The following is a 23,528-nucleotide window of genomic DNA, read 5'->3' on the forward strand; positions in this document are numbered from 1 at the left end:
TTAATTTTTAAAGTATTATCATATATGTCAAAACAAAAATTAATTTTATTTCCCATTGGTTTATATAGTTATATGTTTTGCTGTGAATACATTATTGGTTTCCTAGGAAACCATTCAATGAAAAAAAAATGATTAGCCATTTTTGTAAATTAGAAGCTGCTTTTAGCTTCCAGATGTCAGTGGACAAGATTTTAAAATTGATTCTCTTCAATGCTTCGATGTCAGTTACAATAATCATATCCTCCTTTTGCAAACCAAAATAAATATGCCCAAAACAGAGTCATGCAGAACACACCTAAAACAAATTCATTCCCTCTAGAAAATAGGGCCACAAGAACAAAAAGCACCAAATCCACAAACCTCGGTTCAAATGTGAAACCAAGTTCAGGCAGAGGACAAAGAAAATGACTGTCCGTGACAGTGGTCACAGCTAACAGCGGACAGCGATGTGGCTAAGGAAAACCATGGGTCCATCAGACTCACACAGAGAACTTAAAGGAAAATACTGACATGAATCCCTTGCCTGTTAAGTCCACAAGTGTAAATAATATAATTTCTTTACTCTATTTTCCGTGCGTGTGCGTGTGTGTGTGTGTGTGTGTACGTGTGTGTGTGTACGTGTGCATTTGTGCATTCTCGAGTGCAGTGGTTTGCACTCATTCAGCTTTGTCTGCTTTATCCTTGAGACAAGTAGTCTGAGACCATTGGCTTAACAAATAGGCTAGTCCAGCTGAGCAGCAAACCTAGAGACCCACCTGTCTAGACCGACCCGTCCAGTGCATATAATTTCTTTAATCAATTTCCTCTTTTCTATGTTTATATGTGTTCATTGATTTGTACACATGGACTCACAGGTGTGTACACACGTATGTGGAACATTATGTGTATCTGGCTTTTCTATATAGATTGTGGGAATCCTACCCAAATCCTCATATCCTTACAGGGCTAGCATTTTACTTGTAAGCCCTTCGGTGATTGAACCATCCCTCCCTCCAGTCCTTTCTGATTTTAAAGAAGGCAACAAGGCTAACTTATATAATTACTTTAAAAAAATTGCCCAGTTATCCAAAATAATAGAAATACCTATTTTAAAAATACTTTTTTTCTCTTGTGGAAATAAAAATTAAAAATATACAGATCACTATAAAAAAAAATATTTTTTTTAGATTTATTTATTTCATTTATATGAGTACACTGTTGCTATATTCAGACACACCAGAAGAGGGCATCGGATCCCATTACAGATGGTTGTGAGCCACCATGTGGTTGCTGGGAATTGAACTCAGGACCTCTGGAAAAGCAAGCAGCCAGTGTTCTTAACCTCTGAGCCATCTCTCCAGCCCCACTATAAAAAATTTAAGTATTAATTTTTAATATGTATAAATAAATATAAATGCTGGGCCTTTCACAGAGTTGTATAATTTTATGAAGAGTGAAGAACATAAATTAATGTGAAATATGACAATACTTGCAACATTCAAAGTCTATTATTTTTTAATGTGAACTTCTTTTTAAAGGTCTATTTTTAATTTTATTTGTAACTGGTGGTTTTTTAGGGATCTATTTATTTTATGTATATGATTGCTCTATGTACATTTGTGTGCCAGAAGAGAGCATCAGATTACATAAGAGAGGGTTGTGAGCCACCAGTAGCTGCTGGGAATTGAACTCAGGACCTCTGGAAGAGCAGTCAGTGCTCTTAACCACTGAGCCACCTCTCCAGCCCACAATTAGTGTTTTTATATGTTTGTCTGTGCACCACATGTATGTAGTGCCCAGAAGAGACCAGAAGATTCCCTCGCACTGTTGTTACAGATGGTGGTAGGTCCTGTGAATGGAACCAGGGTGTTCTTAACTGCTCAACTACCTCTCCAGCTCCAAAACAGGCAGTTCAGAATGAATAAAAACTCAAGTGTGGGGAAAACATTTAGATTAGACACTTGTGCTGTCAGATTTTAACCAGAACCAGCCTGGCTTTACAAACTCCAGATAATGTTTCCTTGCATATAGATGATGGCTAACCTTAATTGTCAACTTAATACACTTGAGTAGAAGAAAGCTGAATTGAGGAACTGCCTCCATCAGATTGGCCCGTGGGCATGTCTGTGTGGCATTTCCTTGACTATTAATGGATGTAGCAGGATTGAGCCTACTGTTGGCAGTGCAATCCCTTGACAAGTGTCCCCAACTTGAATAAGAAACACAGCTTCTTCCCCTGAACCTGGAAAAAAGACAAAAAGCACCATCCATCTATTGCTTGTGTTCCTGCCTTGGCTTCCCTGAATGAGAGACTGTAACTTGTAAGCTAAATAAATGCTTTTCTCCCTCGAGCTGCTTTTGAATGGTTTTATCAGAGCAGCAACAACAAAGACTGACATAAATCTAGAAAAATCTCTTTCTGAATTTTCCAATGTGTTTAAAACACCATTAGTTCATGATAAGCAAAGGAGCGGGCCCTGTCCCAAACAAGTGCAGGTGCAGCAGCAGCAGCTACCTGGTGACTTGGCTGGCAGCTTGCTTCCTACTGTTTTCCCTTCCAGCAGAAACAGATATAAATCAGGCCACAAGTTTGTCACATCTCTCTTGCCCAATGCAGTCTCAGCCTGAAAGCGATCATGTAACTGACTTGTCTCACAGAACCTTTGTTCCTATAGCCTACATTATGATGTCTGGCAAGAGACGAAAACATGAAGAAAGGACAATGTTCTCCCCAATATCTGTTAAGCAACTGGCAGTCACTCTTCCCCAAAGCATATTGACACTCACACAAAAGATCCGTCTGTGTTTCTGAGGACCCAGCTCTCCAGCAGGCTAAGGCCAGCCCTGCCAGCCTGGGTGCCACTTCAGTGTCTGCTGGCACACAGACAGGGGGAAATACTCAATGGTTCATTCTGACACAGCACATGTTGCTACAGAGGCCTCCAAAAAAAGAGAGAAGAGAGTGTTCTTATAAATGTATGTGTGCGTGAGTGTGTCTGTGTGTGTGTGTACTCACATGTGTGATATTCATATATGTGTGTGTGCTCACACTCATGATGGTCTCATACATATGTGTGTACTGTATGCCTTTATTTTTCTGGTGGGAATACAAGAGAGAAGTGCTGAGAAAATTCTACATAAACAAAGATGGTAGATGTGTTCTCAGATTTCTAAATCTTCTCATACAACTCTGTCCTAAAGAAGAATTTTAAAGGAAGGTTGGGGATGCTCCTAGGGTCTCTAGTTTATCAGACAGCCATTCCTCCACCCTGCCACTTCAAAGCCCAGGGCCACACAACCATGTACAAATGCCTCACATGCTAAGGAGTTGAGAATGTAACTGCACAGTTCATCTGTGTCAGTGTTTAAGTAACTAGTGGACGAATGTTTTAAGGGTCAACCTAGGACCTGAACTAAGAACATTTTTGCTTTTTATTTATTTATTCTTTTTTGTTTTTTGAGACAGGGTTTCGGGTTTCTCTGTGTAGTCCTGGCTGTCCTGGAACTCACTCTGTAGACCAGGCTGGCCTCGAACTCAGAAATCCACCTGCCTCTGCCTCCCAAGTGCTGGGATTAAAGGCATGCGCCACCACTGCCCGGCAAATTTTTGCTTCTTATAAACACAATAATTGTAAACTTTTTCTTCATAGCACTTGATAGAATCTTTATGTTCATTTTAATTTCTAATTCATCTCTGAAATAAATGTTTAATGTGAAACGCATGAAAAGGAGAACTATAATTTATTTTTAAAGAAACAATCTTTTTCTTTAGGTTTCTCTAAAATTTCTGAAAACGAAACCATTTATCAATTTAGAGCTTCTAATTCACAAAACGGGTACTAACTCCGAAGTCCAGAGGCATGGTACAGAAAACATGGCTTCCGTTCTGAAGAGCGGTCATTAACCAGGAAAGATTCTTAAGTATACGGAATGAAGCAAAAGGCTCTCCATGTCACTTTAGATATGATAATAATTCATGAAGATATATACGTACATTGAGATCAGATGGAAACATACATAAAAATAATAAAGGGTCAACTCTGTCCAGAATCATGTATTTATCTGTATTATTAACCTTACATTAATACTTTCATAGAAGTTGCTCAGGAGAATTGAAGGGACTATGTTAGAGTTATGTTTATTACAGTAATTAAAAAGACAACCAAGAGCACACGTACAACATACCATCTCCTTGGCCTTTGTTTTCGTTTGCTCTGACTGACCGCAAGTCTGAGTCATCTGGAGACTGAACAGAGAAAAGGAGCCACTTAGTCATCTAGAGAACTCACAACTAGAGGAAACAGCATTGTAAATAATCCCATTATAACCATCAGAGAACAGGAAATGGACTCGGACTACAAGTCACAGGCATAAAACAGAGTGCCCCGGTTATAATCAATAGACAATCATCCAGTGAGTGTATGGTTACTTATAGCAGTGAAACACACACCGCGCACAACTGGGAACAGGAAAGATGCCAAGAGTGTCCCCGTTATCTGAAACACTGCTATCTAGATGAAAAGTTAGCAACATCCAGCAATGAGTGGATATATGAGGTTTACTCAAACCCTGACATAGTATTTAGCAACAACAACAACAAAAAAGTCCAAAAACATGCTTCGACATTGATGAATATTATGTTATGTGAAAGGAACAGTCACGAAAAGCCATGTATATTGTGATTCCATTTATCTGAAAAGTCCAGCACAGGCAAATCACACAGACCCAAAGGTCCACATTTGCCCAAGTATTCAGGACAATATAGGAAGTAATTGTTGATGGGTATGAGCTTTCCTTGCAGGGCACGGAATAAAAATGTGTCATAATTGACTGTGATGATGGCGGAAATCGCTGGATTATACACCTCTTTTTTACTGGTTTTTAAATACTTATTTTTTTATAAATTTACACATGCATATATTCAACAACCCTTAATACCTTCTCCTATTGTCTTTTGCTCTCATGCTCTTTATTGATCCAAACAAGTACCCTTCTCCATGTCTATTTTTGGGGGAGAGGGGTGACCTACAAGTTTAATTAGGGTCCCTTGCATAAGAACAGATGAGGAGTTATTACTGGAACATGGGCGGCTAAACAGTCACTGCACCTGTAAAGAAAATAACTTCTTTTTTGTTGCTGTTCTTAGTGTTGTTGATATAGTTTACTTGTCACCTGGCCTGCATCATGCAGACAATCATTCCCAGACTGAGTTCTATGCTTTATTGGGTGATCATATAGTATGTAGGGTTTAGCTCAAGAATTCTATCATCAAACAAAAGTATTAGCTACCACATTAAAATTTAAATAAAAATTCTTAAAAAAAAAACATAGTGGCCAGCCAAGTATGTATTCCCAAGCACTCTGGAGACTGAGACAGAAGAATTCTCATGAGTTTGAGACAAGTCTTGGTTGGTATAATGGGTTCAAGGCTAGACTGGACTACAAGGAGAGGCCGTGTCTTCTAATAAATAAACAAACAAATAAATGATAATCTTAAAAATGAGATAGCTCAAAGAGTAGTGTGCTTGCTATACAAACACAAACATGAAGACCCAAGTTCAAACCCAGCATGTGTGTAAACATCTGAGTAGGGAAGTGTGTATCTGGTAGAGACACATAAATTCCTAAAGTTTTCTGGCCAGCCACTCTAGCCAAATTGGTTGGCTTTGGCTTCAGTGATAGATTCTGTCTCCAAAAATAAGGTGGAGAGTGATTGACAAAGATACTCAATGTCAACTTCTGGCCTCCAAACGTGTGTGCATACGCCCATATACAAATACGTACACACAAAATAAGTGGTTTAAAGAAATGTGAGATAAATTAAAACCAATTGGCAATAAGCAGTGACATATTCAAAGGAATTCTTTTCTTTTGCTAAAGAAATTGCTGCCATGAGCATGACACCTTAGAGATATGGCCCTTCAAGGGTTATAAACATGATGAGTTAGAACTAGCTTCAGATGGGGCTCTATGACAGTTGACTCTGGGAAAGGGACCCTGGGCCAACTATACAGAGGTCCATTTGAATGGATTATTTTTAATAATCACTCTACTGGATTCCATCTATACATTCAAAAACTAGCCCGTCTAGTTTCCACACAATTAATCTCAGATATATATCTATATGTATATCTTTGTGTGTGTGTGTGTGTGTGTGTGTGTGTGTGTGTGTGTATGTGTGTGTATTTGTTATCCACAAAGGACTCTCCTCTCTCAATCACTGTTTTACCAGAACTGGTATCAATATGGCATTAACACATGAGTTAGAGACTTATAGCACTCAAGACAATGTCAAGTCACAGAGTGACACTTTGTATGGTCAATGGTACGCCTTAGTTGGTTACAATAAGACATTCTCCTTCTCTCTGCTTCTAAGGCTTCAGAAGGTTGGCTTTCCATGGCACAATGAACACAGCCAGGGATTCTAATATATATAATATATATATATATATATATATATATATATATATATATATATATATATGGAATATGTGGTCAGACTGTTTTTGTTAGTAATTGAAGATAGGCATGCATATGGATTCATTTATGCATTAAATTTCCTGGTGTCAGCACAGACTTTGTGCTTAAGTATGGACACTGGAAAAGCTGAATACACATTTATCCCAGAAGATAAGAACCACAAACAAAGATGGGGGGGGGGGGGGATCGAAAGTCATCTTCTACAGAATAGTGGCATTTCAACTAAAGGTATCCAGCAAAGGAAAACATTATCTTAATGTGTTTGTGTTACTTCTCTCTTAATGACACCAAACCAATAATAAAAAGCCACCAATGATCTTAGATTCTAAACCATGTGGGTTACACTTTTCTAGGAATTTACTGGGAAAATCAAAACTTTCTTTTAGCACCAAGTAGCAACACTGTCCTCAAGACTAGCAGGAATCCCCACCATATATTTTGCTAAGTCTGCCCATTCCTGCTTCTCACTTCCTCTGAGCTTTCTTAGTGGGCAGGGCTAGGGAGGAACAGTGTTCTTTAATGAGGAAGGAAACGTCATATTGTATATCCTTACCATTCATTTTTCTATAATTGAAAGCCTAGTTCCATCTTCCAACACTGGTAGATGGCCCAAATAACCCCTGGATAGCAAACAAAAATGTAACTTATACAAGTGCCTGGAGCAATCGATTGACCCAGGAATTTCCTGTAAATGGGATGAATTTGAACTACACTTGGCCATGCAAGAAAAGTAACAGCCTGCAACTGAAGGGATTTTGCAGAAAAGCAAAGCAATTGTAAAAAGTAAAGGCTCTCTATGTAACAGCATCAACAACAACAAAGTGTCTTTAATATAAACTCTTCCATTCTGCTTTTTATGAAAAGCCATGAAACTTTTATTGCCCACTGCTTATACCATAAATGGATTCTCAAGTTCAGACTGCTTACTATCAGAGTCATGTTTGAAAGTGGAAATACTGCAGGAGAGAAAATGCTTTAAAGTCAGACAACTTTGGGGCTAGCATCTAGAGAACATTGAGCAAGTTACTTAAAGTCTATGAACCTCAGCCACAGGGTGGGAATGATCGCGCCTCACTCAGAAGACAGCTGTGGGGATTCAATGAGCTCAAGCAGGTAGAACAGTTAGCTCAGTAGCTATGGCAGCAATTGCTACTGTTAATGTTGTCATTAGATCCAATATTCATGAATCCTCTTGTTACTCTCTCAATGATTCTACTGAACTTTCTAAAACGGAGCTGACAGGGCCAGGAAGCAAAATTTTCTATGCTCTTACAAACACCATTTAGTTCAGGGGACTTTCCCTCGTTAGCAAGATCTTCTTGACAAAAGTTCCATATGATTATTTTAATCCAACGCAAGCTCCTTATTTCCTCATAGATAAACTTTGGGTGTTCTCTCAGTGGGCTAGTCTGCACACCACTATTCAGGGCCACACAGGTCTAGTACTTCTACTGTCTCCTAAAGTCTCTTCACTTAACACTCTTCAGTTTCCATCAGCATCCGCATCTTCTTTGGAAACATTAACCATTTGGGTTCATCTTAATTCAGATCTATACGCTATGTGAGGTGCAGGGGGCTAGACACAAAGAGGACATTCCTTCACATCTCAAGGACCCAGTTCCTGGGTTGCTATTACTTGCCTGATACTCCAGTTCTATCCTTCAGTGAACTGGAAATCCAACTGTTTCCTCAAGCAAAAATAGATAAGGATTAATGTCTTGGGTCCTGCTTTTTTTGTCAGAAACAACTGGCACCCAGGCTGTGTAGGCCTTCTCTAATACTTTGGCCTACTCAATGGTGTGACAGACACATCTACTCCAAGGACCCCTTTTTCCCTAGTACAGAATTATTGCATGAAATTTGAACTTGCTTGGGTATTTGTTCCTCTGGGGTAACTTCTAGAAGGGAAAAACTAAAGAAGGCTAGTTCACTGCCAACATAGTGTTTTGACACTGGGTATAGAACAGGTGCTCATTACGTTTGTAATGACGTCAATTAAACTGGACTGGTCCAGGTGACTCTACGTATTTCATCACTTGCTTTCACATCAGAAAAGAATCTTACTTTTTCTTGTGCCTCTCTCTGGTGAGCAAATATGTCTCTGACGTCGGGAATGTGGTGCTGTTTGTTTTTCTTCCTTAAGGTCTGGGAGACTGTTTCTACACGTTTCTGAACAGCTGCTGCCTGAGTCCGGGTCAGTGTAGATAAAAACACGATGCTTTCCTGCGGGTCATCAGCAGACTCTCCAAAAAGATTGGACAGACCCGCCTCCTTGAGCCATTCTTCTTCCAGTTCTCCCTCTAAAGTGGATAAAAAAAAAAAAAAAAAAAAAAAAAAAAAAAAAAAAAAAGAAAGAAAGAAAGAAAGAAATGTTTTTGAAATCACAAAGAATAAAAAGTTCATATTTTTAGACTATCAGAAATCCTGACTGAAATGCTTCTATTATAACCAAGCCATGGAGCTGAGAATTATTATTTGAAACTTGGACAACTGCCATACTCTCTGGCCATAGTGATAGCAAATTTTGGGTCAATTTCATATATGCTTAATTAAAAATTTTAAAATTGTTTCACATGTAATTAACCTCCACAACTTCCTGCATATTAACTGAGGGAGTTTGTACTGTCATTCTCCTAGAGGTGAGCAAGCAATGAAGAAATAACACATTCCAGCGGGTAGCACAGGAAGTTAGTATTAGCATGCATGGAGGCCTAGTTTCTTGGCTTGAATTCAAGGCTGTCTTGGAGCCTAACACTAATCTCCAAAAGGCTTTCTTTTCTCAGTTCCATGTAGCTAATGGGACATATGGAAAAGTAGTGAAAAAAATAAAACAGGGAATTTCAAATTAAATTTTCTAATTTTTTTTCTCAAATGGGTACATCAGATAATATAGATATCAAAAAATTTCTTAAAGCACATTATTTTCAATGAAAATGAAAAGAGAGATTGCATGAAAACTAATTAGATAACGGAATCATTGAGATGAGAACAAGGAAAGTAGGAACTCAACTATAAACTAAATACAGTTGCCTTCCACATCTGTTGTCTCTGCATCTGAAGATTCAACTGACCTAGATTTGATGTGCTGCTAAAAGCAGTGCCTGATCTATGTATTTCCATTTCTTTATTTTTTATTTTTCTTTAAACAGAGTTTCACTATGTAGCTCAAGCAGACTCTAAGTTCTCCTGCCCTCTGTAACAGACTCCTTCATACCCAACCAAGCCTGACCATAGACATTTAATTTCTTGTCATTCCCTAAACACATCATAACTATCTGTATAGTACTTTGCATTGCGTCAAAAACTCTAAATAACACAGAGATGATTTCAAGAATAGAAGAGTACATAAATAGGTTTTTGCAAACTCATAAAGGACATTTTAGTATCTATCTGTTGATTTGGGTTCTCTGGGAGTCCTGGAACCAATCATTTCCTGTATGTCAAGGGATGCTATATTATCTAAGACCTAATGATGCTTATAGAAAAACAGATGGAAATCTAGAATAGAGTGACCTCAAGCACCACGTTTAGAGAGAAATAAGCAAGTAAGGACAGGTAAAATATAACACAAACAAAAGTCTACACCACATTTCAGAGTCTTGACCATATTGAATTCTGCTTTTTCTTGTATAAATTAAAGGAGAGACATCAGAGTTACTTCCGGACCAAAAATGGTGATATTTTGTCGCGACCCCCCCCCCCCCATACTCGCTTGGGGGCCAAAATGTTGCAGCCTGCTCCGCCTCAACGCTTTGGGGCTAAGTGCTCTGGTCAAGAGAGAGAGTGGGGTTCTTGGGGCAGGAGACGCAAAGAATGGAGACAAGACAGAGGTTCTGATCAAGTCTCAAGTCTCAAGTCTAATTTATTGAAGGGAAATCTGGGGTATTTATAAGCTTTTGCCTCGTGCCTTGTAGGCGCGTGGATACCACGTGCCTTGCAGGTGTTGATATGACGTAAGCCTTACAGGCGTGGATAGCACGTTTGCCTTACATGCATGTATGGCCTGGATAGCACGTGGACAGCATGTGAACCGCATGCCTTGCAGGCATGGCTACCACGTGCACCTTGCAGCTGGGGCAATAAACAACAACACAAAATATGTGGGATATCAGAGTGTGCTTCAGCTGTTGTAGGCTATTGAAAACCAAATCTCTTATCAGGGTATATGGTTCCAGATGGCTGCAAAGATCTAGCCGCTTTCTCCTAAAAGCCGGCTCCCAACAATATTTTGTAAATGTTATCATCTGTGTCGCTCGTGACTGATGTCTGTCCTTCTGCACTAGAGTAACTCCTTGAATGTAGAATCAAGCATCGATAGCCTGACCCTCGAGGAAAACAGTTGGCCATTGCGATTACTGATGGAGAGACAGGTAAAACGGTGCTCCAGGTGTGCCACCCAGAGTGACGGTGAGGAGTGAGTTTGACATTGTCATGACAAGGAAAGCAAGGTTGTCACACCCACTCAGTACATTAAAAATAGAAGGAAAACTCAAAAACTATTTAAAATCTAGGAAAAGGCGGGCACTGTGGCTCATGCCTTTAATCTCAGCACAGAAGGCAAGAGCAGATGAATCTCTAAAAGTGGGAGGCCAGCCTGATCTATGGTGAGTTCCAGGAGAGCTGTAATAATAATGGTAATAGTAATAATAATAATACCTAAGAAAATATGAGCATATAGAATTATGTTCATTGGTTTTCATCTTCTGTTAATTCAACTTAAGTTTGGACAATTATCAGCCAAAGCTTATTTGTGGTTTTCCCTAACATATTGTTAATGTTAGGGAAACATGACTGGCTAGTTGCTTCTGTCTTGAAACACATGAAAGATAATAATTACAACAAATAAGATAAGTTTTACTCATAATGTATTTAGGAAACTACAGGAGAAAGTGAATGAGAAATCAAATTTGTTGACTGTGGTTTTCTTTTATTAGTCTGAGAAATATTAAACTGGAATCCCGCTCTTAGAAGGCTGAGGCAGGAGGATTAAAAAATTGAAAACAATTATGTTGTATGTAGTGAGACCTCGTTAAACAAGAAGCCAGGCCCCAGATTACTACTGGTAGATTTTTTTAAAAAAGAAACATCATAGAAAAGAAAAAAGTCCTATTTATAGGGTTACTTAACTTAGTAGTTCATTAGACACCGAAGTGAGAGTTGAGGATGTCTATATTAATAGATCACAGAACTGAAAATGACTTTATCTTTTTTGGCATTTATATAACTACTAGTACAAAAATATACATACGTATTTATGAATAGCACAGAAAGAAGGCCACAGTTTTGATGACAAATCAGGCATCACAGATATGGTGACTTTGTGAATTTAAAAAATTAAGGAAATAGTACAAAGATTAAGAAAAATATTAAAAAAGTGAAGTATTGCATGTTTATTTTAGAATCCCAAGTATAATAGTAAAATGTATATAAAATACTGTTGGGAAGAAAAATAGGAAAACCGATGTGCTAACTTCCAGAAATAAGCATCTAAGGAAGCTGAAAATGCTTGTGTCTTTAGCATCCAAAGATGTATCCTTCCTTTAGCAAAGCATGCTGTCTGGATGCTGTGCTGAAAAATGCAGGACAAGATCTAGTCAAATCAACCACACACAGGTTACTCATACCTGTCTGCCATGCAGAAATGTATTGGCTACAAACAAGATAAGTATCTTCAAATGTTCAAAAGATTACCGTATATGAAAAAGTATTATAATAAAATTATTTGTTCTTCCTTTAAGCAGAAAGATTACAGCAACACACTCTGAGATAAAAAAAAAAAAAAAAACAGACTTCAAAACAAAATAGTTCTAACAAATCAAGCTATTTGACAAATGGAAAAACTGAACCACTGCAAAGTTGAAAGCTTACCATCGCCATCCACACATCCTGCAGATGAAAAGGCCTTGAGGCTAATATATCATGAAAGGAATTAAAGTCAGTGTAGATGATTTTAAGCTACAAATCTAACTGAATTTCTAATGGAATGGCTATCACTACAAAGTGAGTTTGTACCAGGTACAACACTGGTAACTGGACTCTTATATCTGCTATTATCCAGTAACGTTCAAGTTCAAAGGCAATTATCAGGGTTATGTGGGATCTGTTCTCTTCCTTCCTGGTCATCCATTTCTACTAAAAAAGACATATCTTATTCACTTAGACATTACCATCAGGCTCTTTGACAACTATGGCCTCTTGACCTTCTTGACGATTTTCATTCGACCTCTTGATGTTTTCTAGTTCTGTCCAATAGGCTTCCATTGATACTTCATCCAAAGAATCCTGAGAACTTGATCGATCAAATGGAGGCCTCTCTGAAGCTTTGGTGGAGCTTTCTGAGTTCATGGTATACTGACCATATCTGTGACTATAAATGCAAAACAAAACGTGGTTCATTTCAGATGAGAAACTGGCATCATTTCTAAAACATCACAGTACAGAACTGGGGAATCTAGAAACTCCTTAAGTTCACCCTGGTTTTGTTAATTGAGGGATGCTATGGTCAGTAACACTCCATGGGAAATGGTTTGATGATTCATTTAAGTTGCATGCTCTACCCAAAAGAATGATATGGAATAAAAAAACAACTTAACTTGTCCTTTCACTTAGACACATTTAAATATAATGCTTTGTATTTGGAAAACAGCGGAATCTTGATTATTGACTATTCACAAAGAGATAGGAAGTAAATTTTATGTAGTACATAACTTTTATCAATTATATTTATACACCAAGTCAACCAACTTATAGTCAATTGCGGCCATCGTGAATAAGGTGCTATCACCATTTCTATCTTATTGTCCATAGTGAAATATATGGAAGCTAATTTATGAAATTTCCTTTATAGTCTACTGAAGAAAGCACTTTAAAAACTTATAAATGTACTCATGACTTGTACATATAAATAATTTCTAACATGGTTAAATACTCATTTACTGGAAATTCTGAATAACTTGAAATTGCCTCTGACATTTCCTGTTATTTATGAAAAGAATGAATTGAATGGGATTTACTTTCATTACATTTCTTTATTGTAGGTAGGAGAGGGCTCACAAATCATGGAGTTTGTGTGGAAGCCGAGGTACAACTCAGCAGACTCAGTTCTCTCTCTCTTGCTGCAGCGTAGGTCCTAGCATTGAACTGTGGTCACCAGACATGGCAGCAAGCGCTGCCTTGGCAGACAACCTCCCGCCTCTCTCAGCAGCCCTTGAACGACATCTTTGTCACATCAAGTAAACTACTTTTCCTTAGACCTACATCCCACTTACTTCTGACATTGAATTGTGAGAATTTACAATGAAAACCAATACAGAATAGAAATGAATTTTCATTTTTTATTATTTACAGAGAGAAAGAAAATGGCATGTAAGTACTTCAAAGAAGCAACACTTTCATCTCTGGTATTTTTTTGCTTTACATAAAATGCTTTTCTATTTAAAAAGTACTGTTTGAGTGGGGGATAATAACTGGTAGAAAGTGTTTTATTATTCTAATTTCAAAGTGTATTTTATCTTCCAAGAAGGACTGCTAAGAAGCAATAATTGCTAGACCAGTTTAATTTTCTGTACATATTGACAATAAAGAGAAACATAATGAAATAAAATTCTTTAGCAATCCATGAATGATATTCTCACATCTAAATCGATCTTTCCAATCATTATTTAAAGAGTAGGCTCTTAATGCCATGTGAAGGAGCGGGTCCTTAAACTCAGACAAATCTATCCAGTTGAATTCCAAATAGTTTGTTAAAATGAAAAGCCAAAAACCTTCCAAAGAACTGAGCCATAAGTAGACGGTTAGCTGTGATGCGCTGGTAGGCAGGGTTTATTTGCTAAGGTTGGTTCTCTGGATCTTACGTATTTTATTAATGCTGCTTGTGAAAATGTAAGGAAGGCTCATTACAGGCTCTCTTTGGAGTAGGGCATGGCACCCTAAGCTAGCAATCTCAACACTCAGTAGACTAAGAGAGCAGCATTGCAAATGTAAGGTCACCTTGGGCTATGGAGTGAGACACCCACACCATAAATAATGCTTCTTTCCCTGACAGCAACTTTGAAGTGGATTTCAGGGGCAGGGTTAGGGAGGAAATGGAGGAAGGTTTGGGAATCTCTTTCATCCAGTCTCCACTGCCCACTGTGGGCCTCCTCCATCCTTAACTCAAAGGCTACATCCATCTTCCCTCCTACCCCACTCATCCGGGTTATGTCACAGGAATGTAGCTCCCAAGCCAGGCGACTGACCCCACTTATCACTGGATAATCAGGACTGTCAGTGTAGAATTTTCAATCTTGACTGAAAATCATTCATAAAAAGTCACCCTGTCTTATAAAATGTTTATATTTTCAGGATCAGAGGCTCTGTTCACCTGTGTGTGGTTCACATCTTTAATCAGGACACCCATCAGGATAGCGAAAGCCAATTCACAGATGTTCCCCATTCATTTTTGCTTCTGTTTATTTCTGTTAACGATGTGGGTATCCTGTCCTTGCTTTTGTTTTCTCTCTTACTGAAGTCTAAAATTGGCTGCCATTTTCTTATTCCATACCTCTAGCTCTTACGGTCCCTGTTGGAGACCAAGATGAGTCCTGTGAACTAGAAGTATAATAACTAATACCAAATAATTTGGTTTATCTGCTCACAGAAAAGAGGTACACCTGAATAGAAGAACCTCAAGCCTTTCACTCCTGAAGAGAATGTGTTTATTCCGGCAAGAAATTTCCGGTAAATTTCCATTAAGTGCATGTGCAGAAAAATTCCAGGGCACTGAATTACAGCATTGTTACATAGCTGTATCATCTCTGTCAAACCCTGCCTTTAAAACATACACAGAGCACCAATCTTATATCTCAATACTGATGAAATGACTCAATATTGTTTCTTGGGCACTAAATCCATTTGTGATTACCTGGCAAACAAAAATCACTATATCATGAACCGGTTTTTGTTTTGTTTTGTTTTAATTTCATTTTTGTATTACTGGTAGATATTATTGGTCCATATTTTCCATTTAAAATATTAAAGAATGGGATGCAGCAAATGATTAATAATTGCTTACCCTTTGCTTGATTCTGTCAATCTAGGTTTTTTTCTTTTAATACAAACTTTCTTTCAGGTGTGGTCAGTTCACGTACTGTATCCCTTTTTTCAACTGAAAACATATCTAACCTTTATTCTACATACAGACAAGAGCTAAAGACAAGGAACCTTCTTAAAACCATCCTGGTAAGTGGTCAGTTAGCCTATTTTCTCTTCTTTGTTTTAAATACTAGGTCTTTTATATTAATGCTCATTCTGAAACTCGAGTTCAAAACCATAAAGCACCACCTGCTAGGTATAATGAAGTCAAGCAGAAGGAGATTTCATTTCCACACTATCTCAGCCAGCACGTGGTGCTGAAAGCTTTCCCTGGTGTATTCTTTATCTATTGTTATTGCAGCATTAGATATTAAAGATGAAAAAAATTAAGCACTGTTCATTTGCTAAGAATGTAATGTTTTTGGAGGAAGAACAAGAACACAAAGAAGAAGAAGACAACCACAAAGACAATGAGAAAGATGACAAAGAAAGAAAATAACAGCAAACAAGAAAAACAAGAAGGAGAAAGAAAAAAGAAAGAAAAGAAAGAATGGAAGGAAGAACAGAAGAAAGGAAGAGAGAAGGGAATGGAGGAAAAAGGGAGGAGGAGGGAGGAAGAGGGAGGAGGAGGGAAGAGGAGGGAAGAGAAGGAGGAGGAGATGAAGAAGAAGGAGGAGGAGGAGGAGAAGGAGGAAAAAGAAAGAAAGAAAGAAAGAAAGAAAGAAAGAAAGACCAAAAAAATGAATGAGAAGGGAGATTAATAAGCAGCAGTATTCTTTGTGAAACTACCTTTAATGCCCAGCTTCACAGAGGCCATCTGCATGCTTGTATCTTCTGCTACACTCAGTCTCTGGCTATGTCCCACAGGCCCCAGGGTATGCCATTATGTTCTCACGACAGAAGGAGAACCAAAAAAGCAAACAGCACAATGACACTATGAAGACCGTTTAGATTTTGAGTCCCCTGAAAGGAATTTTATGTTTCCCCATGTCCCCAACCACACTTTGAAAACCACTGATCTTCCACTTCTCAAAACACTAATGGTCTGAAAAGGAGCAACTTAGTGGTATGGCTCCAGGAAGTCCTACTGAGAGAAGCAGGCTGCCTTCCTAGTGCCCCTTCACCTACTTCTTTGCTTGTTTTTGTTTAGTTTTTGCAAACTTCCATTTTTTAAAAATGGGATTTATTCCAATAGTATCTCCATATTTGCAGTATGATGACAAAGAATTAAAATATCATTTCAAAAACCCCACCTTGCCAATGTCCTTAATCATTCACTCACATCTATTCCTAAAAAAAGAAGAGAGCAACTTCCTCTTTGACAGGGTGTTTGATGATATGTATTTCCTCTGTGCCTTTGGGTCATCCACAGTCTCTTCCTACAGTCACCAAAAGGCAGATTTATTTGTAACGTTAGGATATGAACTGGAATGCATATTTAGCAATCTGGTCCAGTTTTACCTCCTTAAGACAAAAAACAAACAAACAAACAAAAACCCAATACTTCACAGTACGGTTTTGGCATGCTTTTGAATTAAAAGGTGGAAGGCCTTAGGACTGCCCTCTGAAAGAAGGACTATTTAATTTTCTCTTCCTTCTTCTGCCCCAAAGTACTCAAGAACTCTCTCACATCCTCTTATCTAAAGAAGTAAACTTCTCAGCGAAATACAACCTTCTTAAATACCCTCCGTAGGAACTTTTTAAAGTAACCAGGAAACCTCAACCATGGAGAGGGAAAGGCACCAACAACCCTCAACATACTCAAATGGACTCTCCGTCCATTCTTCTGATGACATAATTTGCAGTATTTCTGGAGAAACTCGGCCTGCAGAAGATAAGATTTGCACTGATATCCTGTCTCCTTAACTGATGTCTCCCATGCCCAGAGAGAGCAACCTGGTTCCAATCTGTGGTCGGCTCCTTGGGGTTCATTCCTTTCTACTGAAAATCATCTACTATCCCCTGAAGGTGTCAATGGCTCACTGGCTCTATTTCTCTTTTCCCCCTGTAGAGAGTGTATTTATGCTTTATTCACCTGACCCTCTCTGAATTGCATATCTTGAGGGCCTCTAATGCACGCAGCATACTAAACACATGCTAAGCCTTCCCCCCCCCCCCCCGGCAATCTGTCCACTGTCAGTGCATGTCAGAGGACCTGTGGAAGGCAGAGAGAACCCCCCCCCCCTTAGGTCTGCATGCAATGCTTCATTTCAACTTTAACCCCTTATTTTATCCCTTTCAGAGAGGCAAAACATTTTGTGACTTGTTTCCTTGAAGTTCTTGGATAACAGATCATAATTTTGTATTTTATTTTCTCTTAAAAAAAAAGAAAGGAAGGAAGGAAGGGAGGGAGGAAGGAAGGAAGAGAAAGCTTCCAAATATGAAAAAATGACTACACTTATTTTATTTCTGGTCCTACTTTTATTACATTTATATTGGTACCATTAGCTCATCATCAATATCATTATTGTATATGTGCATGTGTGTATGTGCATGTGCATGCACACACATGCATGTGGCATAGCTCATGGAGGTGAGAGGACAAATTCGAGGAGTTACTTCTGCTTCTATGGGTTTCAGCAAGTACTTTCACTGTCTGAGCCATTTTGAAACCACCCTTCCCCACCTTAGTTTTTATCTCCATACAAGAACTAACAAGACATAACTAGAGTGGAGGACATAGAACAGGAGGGTGGAGATTATTTTTGCATTTTATTCTGATTAGAGAAAAAAGTTTCAACGCAGACCACTATAATGTTATCAACCATAACAGTGATGTGTAGCTTATATAAAAATCATATTTATTGAAACAAACTTAAAGATACTATTATCATATAGATTGTAAATCTCTCTCAACATTTTCTAGAGATAATAAGGTCTCAAGCCTACATTTTTCTTCAATGTAACTCAGCAAACAGAGGGAAAAACGTGTCCTTTTCAGGGGTCAGTTTATTACAGACCTTCAGGGATAGAACTTGGTCCTCTCTGTCTCACTAGATGAGTAGTTAGGCTAAAAGTATCTTGATGAAACAGTCTACAGTTGACACCCCTAAATGCCAATTATGTTAACTGTGAAGGTCCAGTTTAAGTTGACTGAATACATAATATAAAAAAAAAAAAAAATAAGTCACTGGCAGAGCTGAAAGGGATTGGCTGGATCGATCAGGTTATACTCAGTGGAAAGACATACCTAAATATGGATGGCACATTCCAATGGCAACCAAGTCAAGGAAGTCCTCAAGGAAAAACTTTACACCCTGCTTTTTTGCCCATTGCGCTGCCTTTCCATGGGTCTAGCAAGACCATCTACTGCCTTAGTTACTTTTGCATCACGGTGAAAGAATACCAGGACCAATGCAACTTACTGAAGTAAGCCTTTAATGTGGGCCTACAATACAGAGCATGAGTCCATGCGTGTCATGGTGGGGAGCTGGCAGGTAAGTATTGTCAGGCCTAACAAGAGGCCTAATCTCCATTCCACCTTCACCCTTCAGTCACTTACACAGGAGGGTGTGATGAACAGGCCCTAGAGAGATTTACATACTAATAAGGTACCTGAAGGCCAGAGGGTGGAGCCAATTAAGCATTCCTCCCCAGCCCCTCCCCCTTCCCCCTCCCTATTTAACTCAGGTTCACCCTGGGTTTTGTGGGAGTGTGCAACCAGATCCATCCACCATCCGCCATGTCAATAAACCGGTTTTGGAAACTCAAGGACTTCCTCGTGTGTTGAGGAGCCCTGAGGAACCGTGGAGAGGCCTTTAGTTAATGAGCAGCCAGGCTCAACTTCCAGCTGGAGGAACCCTGGGTTCACCAGTCATATTTTTTCCTACAAAGTGTGGCCTGGGAACAGTAGCTGGGAGCTTACATCTTATCCACAAGCAGGAGACAGAAAGAGAATTAACTGGGAATAATGTGTGCTATTAAAACCGCAAATTCCACCCCCCACTGACACACCTTCCCCAACAAGGCCACACCTCCTAACCCTTCCCAAACAGTTCTACCAACTAGGGGCCAATTATTCAAGTATATGGCCCTATGGGGTCCATTCTCATTCAAACCACCACACCCACCCCATTTCCATCTTGCTTTCCAGTTCATCTATCTCATCTGTACTGCTGCAACTGCTGCTGACATCAAAACACAGTTTCTTTTGCCTTCCAACATAGACTGAAGACCAGCGGCTCTCCAGAAGTCCTTTAGATCTTCAGGGCCAGACTGGAATTGTGGAGACATCTCATGGACTAACAAGTATAGCCATTGTTACCCTACCTAGATGTTATCATATAAGCCGATCAATCAAACCCTCTCTTTTTCTTTTAAATTAATTAATTTAGTTAAGCTACATTTTGATCATAGTTTCCCTTACCCACAACCTCCATCCTCCAGTTCTGCCTTTCTCCTCTGAAAGGGGAGTCCTCCCATAGATATCAATTCACCTTGCCATATGGAGCTGTAGTAAGACTAGGAACATTCTTCTCCTATTGTAGCTAAGGAATGCAGCCCAGTTAGGGGGAAAAGATCCAAAGGCAGACAACAGAATCAGAGAAGTCCCTGTTCCTTCTGTTAGGAGTTCCACCTAGCTGCACAACTGTCATATATGTGCAGACAGCTTAGGTCTGTCCCATGTGTGCTGTCAAACTCTCTTGATTGCTATATTAGTCTATTGTTTATAGCAATCAAGACGAAAATACATTTAAAGTCAAACCATACTTCTTTAAAGGACACAGAAAAACACACACACACACACAAACATAAATGCTAAAGTCCCACACTTTAACAACTGGGCTATGACTACATAATACCTGACCTTGGTCCCTTACTATGTTATTCACAGACATATGAAGCTTAACTCCTATAAATAAATCATCCTCCCTAAAAATCCAGTGTCAAAAGAATGCAATGTGTTCTGCAATTTGTACTTCCTGGTGAGAAGTGCAAATCTATTGACCCAGGTATGAATCTTGCACAAATAGCCCACAAAATAAAAGCAAGTAACCATTACAGGAAGATACGCCCCCTCTCAGTGGCAGGGTCTCCTCTGTGCTGTGTCTTTTGGTAAATTCATCATCTTCTCATGTGTGGATAAATTCTTCTTATACCCATTCATGTCACAGACCTTCCAAACTCTGTTTCACACAATGTAAGTGCAGATTCTATGAGATCTCACTCTTTGTTTCTCTTCTCTCTGGTACTTAACAGTGGTCAACCAAAGGGCCTGTAAAAAATTGAAGGTCTATGGCCAGTGCTTTTCTCCAACAAACTCAAAGGCCCCTTGCACTGTGGCCCTGGACGACCCTCACCCTACTTCAGTAAGATACATTGGTCCTGGTATTCACAGTAATGCAAAAGTAACTAAGACAGTAAATGGATTTGCTAGACCCATGGGAAGGCAGCACAATGGGAAAAAAAAAAAAGCAGGTGTAAAGCTTTTCCTTGAGTACATGATAAAGTGTTTCTTTCTGTCCTTTTACAAAAGCCTATGTCTTGTTCACAATCAAAGGTCTCCATACAAGGCAGGTAGTGGTCAAAGGAGGGCAAGCCAGCTTTTGTCCATAGCATTAGGGGCTGCTTTTATTTTTATGGAACTCTTCCCTCTTAACACTTGATAATTATTGCCCTGGAAGAATTTTCATCATTAAGTCTCCCTTAATGAGATGCTCTCCTTTTCTTCATCTCATTTTTCTTTTCTAAGGAGTTGGAGGGACTAAAGAAGTTATGGCTGGTGCCAACTGAATCAAACCTTCTTTCCTGCAACTGCAATTCTGTGTGTGTGGCCATTTTTTTACAAGCCTACCCTCCCCTCTCCCAGTCAGACTTCCTGATCCCGATCTGGGAGATTGAGTAATCAGACTTTCACTTCTCTCTGACAGCATCAAATTGCTCCTTTCTCCTCATAGTAAACCTATATCCAAGTTCCGTTTATAAATTCCCTTTTATGTCAAGTTCAACCTGACCGGCTGACTTATTTGGTCCCAGCAACATAGGTGACTCTAAAGCAAAATTGAGTTTCAATTTCTTGAGCCACTTCAGCACCCAGCTTTCACCCCTTACTGCAGCATCACTAGGGTGCCCAGTTTTCATACCTTATCACAGCATAGAGTACCCAGCTTCCACCCCTTACTGTAGCATCACTGGGATGCTATGCTAGGTGTTGGGGTCCACATTAGCCCCACATTGGGGTGGACAAAATAATGTTGGGGTCCACACTAGCCCCACATTGGGGCGGCCAAAATGTCGCAGCCCAGGCAAAATGTTGAGGCCCGGGCCAACCCACGTTTGGGCGACCACTGTATCCCGGCCCAAGCTGCCACTACGGTCCGAGGGTTGGGGTTCAGCAAGAGCTAGGGTGAGGGCAGACTCGAAGAATGGAGACCAGACAGGGTGTGATTCAATCCCGTTTATTCTTCAGTCTCTCTTCCTCTAAGTGTCTCCTTCTCTGTCTCCTCTGTCAGCTGTGTCTCAGTATGTCTGTTCTGTCTCTGCCTTTTATATGTCTTACTTGTAAGCCACGCCTCTAAGTTACACCTTTAATCATGCCCTTAGGTCTTGTCTCTAACTCTGATCTCTATACTTCTAAGTCATACTCTTAAGTCACACACCTTTAATCTCACGCACCTTTAATCTCACGCACCTTTAATCTCAAGGTATCTAAACCAAGATTATCAGAGTGTGCTCAGTTGTTGTAGGCTATTGTAATCCAAGTCTCATGTCAGGGTATATGGCTCAAGATGGCTGCAAAGCTGATAGCCGCTTTCTGCTAAAAGTCAGCCCCCAACAGCTAGGCTTAGGGTCTCTTCTCATTTTCAAAATCAGTACTCATGTTTCACCTGTCTTCCTGAAATCACCTTAGGTACCCCTTTTATCTATCATGGCTTTTGTTTTGTTTCCTTTATTCCTATTCCTGGACCTTACAACCACCCATTACCTTTTCCAAAAGCTCATCAAACAGTATGACTCAGTCTTCACTGAGGAATGCAGGTTTGGCCCACCCTAACTCCCAACTGAATTGATAGCACCTATGTAGCTACTCCAGGGCCATTATCTTATCTCCAGTCATTAGCAATAAACCCTTCCTGGCTTCTCCAACACGCTGTTCAAGAATTCCATGCCCTGTTCTAAGGGCCTTTGGCAGGTCAGTAGCACCAGCCGGGGTCCCCCTGATATACCTGCTCAGCTCCAAAATAACTCCAGAAGAAAAATCGTCACGCTTTGTTAGTGATTTCACACTGCTAATCTGTCAGGGAATGAAATACAAGCGGCCTAAAACAAAGTTCAATTCCCACACATTAAGAGCTAGGCCATGACTAACTGGGGTTAGATTCCAATGACTTAAAGTGTCACATACAGATATCTGGAGCCTGTATTCTAAACATCTTGTGGTAACTTAGATCTGTCTCAAGAAAAGTAATCAGCAGTAAAATATATTACTTCAACAAGGTAGTGATTTGTTCTAAAACAACAACAACAAACCTTTGTTCTACAAATGTTTCTTAAAGTTTTCACAACTTTTCATTTCTCTTCATTCCCTTTACCTCCTTGCTGCATGTAAGAAGTGTGCTTCTAGCCAGTGGTTTCCTTTCATTACCATAGAGATGGGAGGAAGCCATCTGTACTACAGGGAAGGAGAAAGCTGTTAATACCCTGTAAAGGCCCATCAGAAGCTGCTCAGTTAGCATGACTGGGAAGAGCCTCAGCCTGTGAATGACCCAAGTCATTTGCTTTCCTTAGAAGTGAATGCTGGCTGTGGTTTAGCTGAAAGAAGTAATTATTAGGGTGGCTGGCTCTGGCACCCAGGAACAAAGAACCCTAACAATGTTTAAGGCCAGAGAGAAACTGGTTAGCAGACTATACTACAGTGCCCCTCCCACCACCCAGGGGACAACATTCCAGGGAAATATCCCTTTCTTCTCTCTGCCTCTCTCTCTCTCTCTCTGACTCTCTCTCCGCCCACCCCTCTCTATCCTTCATGTAAGCCTGCCATCTTTTATGATTTG

At 39.5% G+C, this 23,528-nt stretch overlaps 1 protein-coding gene across 3 annotated transcripts in view; it reads right to left on the minus strand.

The window, feature by feature from the left end:
- Window positions 1-23,528, minus strand: part of Arhgap18 (Rho GTPase activating protein 18) — a 202,462-nt gene that overhangs the window by 52,248 nt on the left and 126,686 nt on the right. For all 3 annotated transcript variants that reach the window (XM_076927976.1, XM_076927975.1, XM_076927974.1), the window contains exons 2-4: window positions 12,627-12,826; window positions 8,524-8,759; window positions 4,165-4,225 (exon numbers count right to left, since the gene is read on the minus strand). In XM_076927976.1, coding sequence (XP_076784091.1) covers window positions 4,165-4,225; window positions 8,524-8,759; window positions 12,627-12,826 — 497 coding nt within the window. The remainder of the gene's footprint in view (window positions 1-4,164; window positions 4,226-8,523; window positions 8,760-12,626; window positions 12,827-23,528) is intronic.

The sequence above is a fragment of the Arvicanthis niloticus genome, chromosome 30 (assembly GCF_011762505.2).
Source record: "Arvicanthis niloticus isolate mArvNil1 chromosome 30, mArvNil1.pat.X, whole genome shotgun sequence".
Taxonomy (NCBI): Eukaryota; Metazoa; Chordata; class Mammalia; order Rodentia; family Muridae; genus Arvicanthis; species Arvicanthis niloticus.